General features: G+C 40.9%; 1 protein-coding gene across 1 annotated transcript in view; it reads right to left on the bottom strand.

Moving 5' to 3' along the window:
- MEGF11 (multiple EGF like domains 11) overlaps positions 1–8,652 on the bottom strand; it is a gene marked incomplete at its 5' end in the record, with an annotated part of 189,125 nt that overhangs the window by 51,779 nt on the left and 128,694 nt on the right. Inside the window, 3 exons of the mRNA XM_029085009.1 lie at positions 6,106–6,208; positions 6,597–6,760; positions 8,343–8,463. Of these exons, the coding sequence (XP_028940842.1) occupies positions 6,106–6,208; positions 6,597–6,760; positions 8,343–8,463 (388 nt within the window). The remainder of the gene's footprint in view (positions 1–6,105; positions 6,209–6,596; positions 6,761–8,342; positions 8,464–8,652) is intronic.

The following is an 8,652-nucleotide window of genomic DNA, read 5'->3' as shown; positions in this document are numbered from 1 at the left end:
GCAGGAACCAGACTTAAAGGTTCCTGTCAAAGAGAGAATTTTTAAGCACAGCCTGACATTAAAATCTTATCAACTCACTTGAAATTAAGTCAATGAAAAATTAAAGCTAATTTCTAATAAGCTTATGTTACATTCATAGACTAAAGGGCACTTGTCGAATCCGGAGAGTAAGCATACCTTTTCATATGGAAAAGATTCTCACATTTGAAAGGCAGAGGCCAGAGGAGAGGCTAAAATGCACCATTTTAGACTGACTCTAAAAATGTCTAGTTTTTCTGTCTGCTTAAAGCTAATGTAAGGATACAGAATAATCACAGGAATAAATTATTAATTTAAAAATCTGGGATAAGACTGCCAAAAGTGATAAGTGCAAAATATGGTTTAGATAATGGGATTAGACATCTAGAAAATGCATGTTTAATAGGAACTTACTATTGCTCCATTCTGATATTTTGTATTAGAAACCACAAGAGTACGAAACAGTCCGATTTTAAAAAAAGCCAACCCAGGACATTATGAATTCTGTGGATCTCTCCAGCTAAAAATCTGTAGGTGCATAAAAAAAGTCCTAGATTTTTTCTGGTTTTAAAGACGCATGGAAAAGTCAGCTACCAATTATATCAGTATGCTCTTGGAGTTGATCTATTAATGACAATAGAATTCTTTTGGCTTCAACTTAGCACAGCTGAGGACAGGATCTGGATCTAAGATTATAAACTGGATACCGCTGCAGTGGAAGAGAAGTCAAATTAATACAAACAAAATACATTTTATGGAAAGATAGATGGAAAGGGTTTTTTTTGTCTTCAAAGGTATACCATGTTCTTGCAAAGAACTCAGGAAAATTGAAGTTAAAAATACCTTAGAGCTCACCGTCAAAGTGGTCAGTATTTCTTTAAAATTCAAAAAGGCCTTCCCCTGAGGAACAGGCTTATCAGTTTTACTGAATTAATGTGTCCACAGGAGGGAAGAAACATGTTTCTGTGTTTGAGTGACAGTGCAGATGTCACTCGCAGCCTGCAAATTCTCACAAATGTGAAGTCTCATTCCTCAAAGCTCACCTTATCTGTGACCAGCCGACATTTCCTGACCCCATTAACTCGCTTATACAATCACTCGTGGAAATCCCTACAACTCGAGACTACCACAACTACCGTACAATATTTCTGGACACGATAAGAGACAATTAGGGTTTATGTTGCTGGCAACCTAGGAAAGTTATTGACGTTGTAAAGGACAGCGAAATATATATTTTGATTTCCCATATGTAAGGGGAAAGAGGGAGGCTGCTCTTATGAGACATCAATGAAGCCTGAAGGTGAAAAGTACCAACACAATAACAAGATATTTTTTCCTTACCACCACGTATCATTTTCATACCTGCATTTGCCATCCTGATTAATTAAGGAAAATCTATGACAGGGTCTTTTATAGTTAACTATGGGATGCACACTTCTGTATTTTCCATCTTACATCTACAATACCATTCCTTTTTCCCCACAGGTTTTTGGGATGTTAAAATCTACTGAATAAACTTCAGCTTTGGATATTCATAAAAGCTACTGAGTAAACTGGTGCAGTGGATAATTGAGATAGCACCGAGACCGCAGCATTCTGTAAAAACCAGAGCGTGATACGACAACAACAACAGCAACAAAAAAAGGAAAGACATAACCAAGATCTGGATAAGACAGCGTTTCAGATTAAAGGAATTCAGATAAATAGGATTTTAACTGACCTTAACATTTACAGGAATGGAATATATCCCCCTGCAGTTTGCTGCCTATTTAATCCCACTGTAATATCTGAAAGGTTAACAAAATACACACTGCCACAATTAACTTGAAGCACATTGACTCGTTACAGGGAGGAAATGAGCTTGCTGTGAATATCAGCCAGGCCTGTGGCTTTCCTTTCTGTAATCTGCTTGCGAGTGGGATGTCTGACTGTGAAAACGGATGGACTCAGGTCTCAGAGACAGGATGAGCAATGGTTGTGTCTGGCTTCCCAGAGGCTCCAGCTAACCTGGCTCAGGTCAAGCACAACGGGAGCACCTCCAGAAATTAGAGGACAGACCAGCAGTTATGACCAATTTAATTACTGAGGGTTGTACCGAGTGAACCAACTAAAGGCTACATAGTAATAACGAGATTATAGCTATGAGGAAGCCATTTCTGGTATGAAACATCCTGCCAGCAGCCACCTTGAGGAGAGAGGGCCAAGCTGATGGAGTTTGAAGTCCAGCTTGTAAAACCTGAATGGCTTAGCTGGAACTGTGCTTTCCAGAGCCATGCAGCATTACACCTAACACAAGAACGTTGCTTCCTCATGTTCTCCCTAGCTTCTGACCCACCCAACAAGGCTACCAGTGCAGCTGGTCCTGTTCTGTCCAGTTTCAGGTTATTTATTAAATAAGAGAAGCCTAATGGAAATTTATGACCTTATCACCATCACTGAGCACCCAGGAGAGAGCATCTGGGTGAGATGAGGCTGATGCCTGCTTCTCTAGGACCTGTTTGCTTGGAAAGGACTTTTGGGAAATGCTCCACCACGAAGCCTTTCTGTGCTTCCATCCTCTCTCAGGATTCAGTGTGTACAAGATCCCTAATTAACCAAATGCAATTAGCAACGAAGCACTCCATTGTCAAGCATTTTCATTTTAACCTGAATGTACACACAAAATAACACCTTCTCCACAAGAGGACTGGTGTGTTGGGTGCTTTAAGGTATCTGTGTGCACACATACACACAGACATAGAGCTACAAGCCCAGAAGCAATGCGTATCTAAAGTGTGTGGAGATCTGGAGTAAGAGACAGCCTTATTGATCTTTAGAAAACAATCAATCTAATCAGTCAAGACTTGATCCTGCTGGGGGCTAGACTTTTAGTTTTTAAGCTAGCAATAGCTATGAACATGTCTGATTTCAAGGGTACTATCTCCCTATGTGAGGTTAGGTGTACGTGTACTGGTGCAAGCTGGAGAACTCCACTCAGTACAAGGCTGAGCCCTCATTGTTATTGCATCTGACATTTCCTTCATGTGGAGGAAAATTCGGCTCTGTGTTGCGTCAGCAAGTCACACATCTGATTTTGGCCCACATTTGAACAAATTTCACTTTGGTTATATCATGAGAGCCTTTTGCCAATGTGGTTTTGGTCTTTTATGTACAAATGTTATGCTTGCCATGCTATCTACAAAGCCATTTGTGATACGATGTGCCCGTGTACCTGGGTGGGTAATTTTCAGCAATAACGACAGTGCGCAATCGTCTTTAAATCTGATTTAACTTCTGCCATTGGCTGCACAAGTACAATTCCCCACTCAACTTAATGGAAACTATCTATGCATGTCTCTAAGCAGCTTGTTGCCACTGTGCTTATTTATGCATACAGCTGGTTTGCAGAGCTTTGTGATCTCGTGGCTGATATGTGAGAATCTCTTCATCATCTTCCCTTCTGCCAGGTACACTCAGCTCCTAAAATTACCTTCTCTCAGTTGGTACACATGGAAGGGCATTGTCCTGAATAATAGTCTTGATGGGTGGCAGTCATAACATAATAAAAGGATGGCAGACTGCTATTAACTTACATCGTATGCTACTCTTCCCATGCCTTTTTTCTTCCTTCCCAGTCTTCCTCCATGCTCCTACCATCTATCAGTCTCTGAAGGTTTATATCAGTAACATCTTGAAAACCACTTTAAAGAAAATAGGTTCAATCTTCCCCTTGATCTTTACATAGAACACTGACATCAAGAGGGAGTCCCATGTGTGGGATGAACATACAGAATATGCTGTTCCAGATGAAGTTTTGTGGCTATTAGGATCAGAAAGCCACGTGAATTCTCTGTCTGGTGTGAGTGGGCAGGAAAACTTTCAGATGTTCCCCAATCCTGAACTTTTCTGATCTTTTTCAGGCCATGTCTAATTAGTACCAAAATCAGAAAGCAAAAATTTAAGCCTGAATTATTTATCACACCATATTTATAAAATGCACTGCAATACACATCATGGCACAGTTCACAACAACTATAGATAAGATTAATCTTTCACCGATGCCATACCCTTTAATATGAAAATATAATTATCTAGCTGAAGAGTTTCTTTAATTACATACTTTCAAACTAGTATGAGCAGAATTTATCCTTGTGTCTGGTGCTAAGCCAAGTGGAAAAAACATTGGAAGCAGAATTGACAAAACACATGTTGGCTCTCTTTGTCTATCAACGTTTCCAGTGGCCCTGTCAACATCTCAACCCCAACTTGGTCTCGAATGCTAATGTACTATTTTCCTCCCTGAAATGTGATCCTGAAGAAGGGAGTTCCAGAATTGCAGGAGCACATTAATAGATGTATAAGTATAGATAAAATACTATATATGTAAGTATAGATAAAGATAAGAAAGATAAAGTACTTAGTTTGCAGTAAGTCCCCTGCAAGTTAGTATACATTTCTCTTGCCCAATATGGATTTTTTTTTTTAAAAAGGATATCAGATAAATTATTCTTACCTTTACTTGGAGTAATTTGTATCTGCATTTGATGTACATTTATAGATGTGCACAGGAGTAAGTACAGTGTATTTGTTACAAATGTCTTTGAGAAAAAGCCACAACTATAGTTTTCATTGTCTGCAAAGTACATTTTCTGCAGTTTTCTCTGGAATGCTACATCCAGGAAGATGTGGAACAAATTTTTAGTTTAAGTGTGTTTAAATACATCTCTTAATTCTACTGTATTTTAAAAAAACATTTTCTCCCTTGAAGAAACTCACGATGACTACAGGAAAGCCTACCACCTGTTTCCCTGATGATCATCAATACTGCACAGTAGAGTTTTAAAGCCTGATAGATGGATATAATGATGGTAAATAGGCTCAAAGAAAGATGAATGCAGTCCAGAGAGTGAAGAATGCAAGCTGGAGGAGGGGATATTAGGGAGCTTATAAAATGGATTTTCTTGTGGGATAAATGCTCTTTTCAGGGATGCATGCTCAGTATCTTTCAAAAGTAGCTTTGTTGCAAGCAGTGTGTAGAACTTCCTATTTTAAAATTTTATTTAATTCTTAAAATATTTTTTCCACTGTATGTTCTAAGTATAATTCCATTGCTTTTGCTTCATGCTTCTAGGAGCTGAGCTGCTGTGGTGATGTTCTGTCCATTAGAAATAGAAGGCATACATTGGTTTAAAGCATAAAAGAAGGGATAAGTTGACAGTACCCCAAATACTGGCTGCCTGATCAGCCTGCCTTGCTCCATACATTCTTCCAACTTGTACTTGTTTGAAAAACAATCACATTTTCCAAATGAATTGCTGTTAATACAAATGCATTTTGATTGTCAGTGCCACTGGTGGTTCTGCAGTTATGGGCAAGAATATAAATTTATTTCCCTCCAGGTCCTCTACAGAGAGCTGAGGGAGATTAACCAGTATTTTAGGCAGCTAAGTGTGAAATACTGGTCGGGTCAATAACTTGCCCCCTGCTGCTGTTATGCTGGCTGTCAAAAGCCAGCAAAGAGACGTATCAGTGTGGAGTCAAGTGCAGGTCTGATCGTATTGAGATCTCCAGCCTGGACTCTCAGACTTCACTGAACATTCCTTTCTGCCTCTGTGTAATCACGAGAACTCTCGGTCAAACCAGCATTAATCTGCTCTCAGTAACTACCCTTCTGTGTGACAAGAAGCATAGGAAAATGGGAAGAGCATAAAGACAATGTTTTGATGATGGTCCCAGGATTCACCATACCACAACTGCAGCCCCGTAGAAAGTGCCATTCAAGGAGAAAAACTCTGCAGGACTTCCGGATTATCTGCATCCCTCCTGAGGATTCTTTTTACAGAAGGCTAACATCTGGCTCCAGGTTTGGAGCCATCTTCAACTAATCTGAATACAAATTTAATTAATGACAATTACTGCCACCATCATGAGTGATTTAAATATGGGTAAATTCAGCTGATCTTGTCTCAATCTATTATTTAAAAGTTTGCAGTCACAAATCCAGTGCTATAACTGATGCAACAGGAAAGCAAAACAACCCGCCAAACCCCCCCCAAACCCCAAACCAACAAAACCCCCAAGGTTTACAAAGGTAATTGCTAATTTTACCTGTCCAGCCTGCAAGACAGCAGCAGTAACCGGTGACAGGGTCGCACCCATCTGCGTGGCTACAGTCACAACGTTCACTGCAATTAAGACCATACGTTCCATCCTTCCAAAAATATAAATAAAAAAATCTCTGTAATCATTTTTTTTTATTCTAAAATGCACAAAGTCATCTATCATGTCCCTCTGAATGCTGAGTCGCATTTTTAAAATTAACATACAGATAGAAACAACTCTATTTCTATATACAACCAAATGAGAAATCACTTTAAAAAATGATGTTCAAGAAAATGCAGATAACATGGCAATAGTTCTGATAAAATATAATGCAAAGCATAATACATCTACTTGACTGGTAGAACCCCAGCCTCTTATTTACATGATTTCCTTCAGATAACCATAGAAAAAATGAGATACTGACCTACTGTCTATTTAGAAGAGCTATGTGGACACTGGTTTTAAAGGGGATGGAAGACCATCCCAGTTGTACTTACAGGACATGGCTGGTCACAGTAGTCCCCTTGCCATCCAGGTGAGCAGAGACAAAAGCCATCAGCTGGCCTGCAGGCTGCTCCATTTGTGCAGTAACACGTCTGGTTACAGTTAAGACCCCAACTTCCACTTGAACATGGAATAGAGCAATCCACTCCTTGCCACCCTAAAGAAACAAATGAGTGAAACTGCATTTGGGATGTTTTCACAAAAAACCCCCTGAGGTAGAGACAGCACGATAGGCAGCTTGTAAACTGCAGCTCTTTGATTCTAGGACCAGTTTCCTCTTCATCTTGGTGTAAATTAAGACTACGTTTGGGTCAAAGGTTGGCCCTTTAATGATGACATCCCCACTTCATCTGCCATCATCTATACGTACAGAAGGGCAGTATAGCTATCATTGTGTTGGCTGTTTACCAGATTAAGGTGTCTCCTGCCTCTCTGGGAACTGCTCAGCCGCAAGAGTGAGTGCAGTCATGTCTGGCAGGCTGGAGACCTGCTGCTCAGTGAGAATGCGAGAAACTTGCCATTCAATGCTGCCTGTTTCTTCCCTCATATTTTTTTTTGAGAATGCTCTTTAATATAAAGAAGCTATTACACCTAAAAAAAGACCAAGGCCATAATTTCTAACCATTAATGCTCAAATCTTAACTACCAGCTGCACAATGGCTTTCATTACACGGCAGCTGTACGTAATGGAGTTGAGCAGTAACTCATGGTTTATACACCCTCATTAAACAGGGTTCTATAGTGATCCATTAATTCATGTTTGAAATGCCAGATTTTATCGTTATTTGCCTCACTTCTGTTTTAGGGCTTATATATGGCATATAGGCATAGTTCATGTTGGTGTTCCAATGCTATATGGGGAGTATAAGAGGTCCTATGCTATGGAGCGGTACAATCTCAAGTGATTACTGGATACATGGGTTATGCTCATTACCAGGCACATAAGGGAATTATGGACACAAGTGGGAAGAAAAAAGGTTAGTGTTGCAGACACTCTGGAGCAGGCAAGACTTCTTGTTTCCCCAGATAAAGGATATCCTGCAACCCCAGGCCAGCTCAGGGGACAGAAGACACCTGCACATAGCTGGAGTGTCACAGTGTCAGGGTACAGTAAGATGGGGAGCTGGGGAAGGTGACATGGGCAGACATCCAGGGCCCACCTCACAGTCCCCAAGCACAGGGTTGGCAGCTGGGATCAGCTAGGAGTCCAGACCACCAAGAAAGCCTAAGGGAATGAGACCAAGGTGGAGACAGACAGGCAGTCTGCAGGTCAGGTCGGGTCTGGTGAGGATAACCATGGCCAGGCACAGCCCAGTGTAATGGGCTAAAGAAAAGACAGGCAGGAGGCTGCCTCTGCTCCCTTGTGTCACTCTGGGCATGGAGAGGAGAACAGGGGCTTTTGAGTCCTGGAGAAATGGGGAAGCCAAGTGATAGAGAAAAAAACCCCAACAGTCTGGGGATTGCTTTGCATTTCCTTTAGAGAGGAGCTGTGGCTCTGCTAGCACGCTTAGTTCTGTGGCCTGTTCTTGCAGCAGAGCAGTTAAGTCTGGCCCCTGTTCAGGGCAGAAACAAAACATACAGTCAAGCCCCTGTTGAGTTTTGATACTTGGGCAGACTGTTGAATTACCAACAGGCACAAGAAAATAGTGGAGTTACTGACTGCACAGCTGTGCCACTTTAAAAGGGGAGAAGCATTGATGCCAAATTGTAGACAATTGTTAAATCTGAATTTTGTTTACCTTCTTTGCAATAGCACAGACCATCCACAGGGGAACACGCACCATCATTTTTGCAATTACAAACTGATGAGCAATTGGTACCGTAGGTTCCTGCCATGCAGGTAATGGTGCAGTCATCTCCCTGCAAAGCAAAAAAAAAAGAAGTCAGAGTCAGCTAAAGAGATCTGAATTGCAGGAAATTCCCATCTCTGCACAGGGAGGCTTTCTCTTTTGAAACAGTGAACAGAGTGTTATGAGTTGATTGCTGAGTCTTCAGCACTCGAGCAGTCACCACTGCTTCCCATGATTATGATCCAATTAGTGCTTTGAT

Source organism: Antrostomus carolinensis, unplaced genomic scaffold (assembly GCF_000700745.2).
Source record: "Antrostomus carolinensis isolate BGI_N321 unplaced genomic scaffold, ASM70074v2 scaffold2270, whole genome shotgun sequence".
NCBI lineage: Eukaryota > Metazoa > Chordata > Aves > Caprimulgiformes > Caprimulgidae > Antrostomus > Antrostomus carolinensis.
Note: the sequence above shows the minus strand (reverse complement) of the source record. Positions and strands in the feature narration are given on the sequence as shown.